We start from the raw sequence: 657 nt of genomic DNA, 5'->3' as shown, positions 1-657 counted from the left end.
ATCTTCGGCAAGAGTAAGAAATGCTTGAATTACCTTAAACTTCCTGCCATCCAGAGTGGTCATTTCAGACTCTTTTCCGATGCTGAACGAGTGGACTTTTGTGCGGATGGGAGTCTTCATTGTGTAGGTGAAGTCTTTGCCCTTCTGCTCTATCACGATCACAGGTTTGACTTCCTTACGCATCTTGACAACCATTTCAGGTGCACCTGAAAGACACATCAAAATATATGATTTATGAATAATGAAAAAAAACACTTTAAATATGAATAAATTAAAAAGAATATTCTTACCGACTACTTTCAGGAACTCATCAAGATTTTCCTCAGAATAAACTTTCCAGGTACCGTTGAAGTCCATGCCTGCTGCTTGTCTTGCTTGCCTGAAGATGTTTGTTGTTCTTGGTGTCATTATGCAATCACACACACACTGCTGGTTGGCACGTTGGGGACTTCAAACTCCCTGTTATTTAAACTGGAATTTCCAGTGAGAGCCACAAAACACTGAATTTTCTGTTCGTTCTGCGGCTGTGGTGTAACATCTTTACACACTGGGACAACAGATAAATATATGTATGGTTGTAAAGGATAAGTAACAATAGGAGCTTTGGAACTAAAAAGACTGTAATGTTGAAGATATCTACTTGATTCGACATATTTG

The 657-nt window shown here is 38.8% G+C and overlaps 1 protein-coding gene across 1 annotated transcript in view; it reads right to left on the bottom strand.

Moving 5' to 3' along the window:
* The window catches only part of LOC133996569 (fatty acid-binding protein 10-A, liver basic-like), a 1,024-nt gene extending 652 nt beyond the window's left edge, over positions 1-372 (bottom strand). Inside the window, exons 1-2 of the mRNA XM_062436172.1 lie at positions 291-372; positions 34-206 (exon numbers count right to left, since the gene is read on the bottom strand). Coding sequence (XP_062292156.1) covers positions 34-206; positions 291-357 — 240 coding nt within the window. The 5' untranslated portion in view covers positions 358-372. The remainder of the gene's footprint in view (positions 1-33; positions 207-290) is intronic.
* Positions 373-657: the final 285 nt, after the last annotated feature.

The sequence above is a fragment of the Scomber scombrus genome, chromosome 16 (assembly GCF_963691925.1).
Source record: "Scomber scombrus chromosome 16, fScoSco1.1, whole genome shotgun sequence".
NCBI lineage: Eukaryota > Metazoa > Chordata > Actinopteri > Scombriformes > Scombridae > Scomber > Scomber scombrus.
Note: the sequence above shows the minus strand (reverse complement) of the source record. Positions and strands in the feature narration are given on the sequence as shown.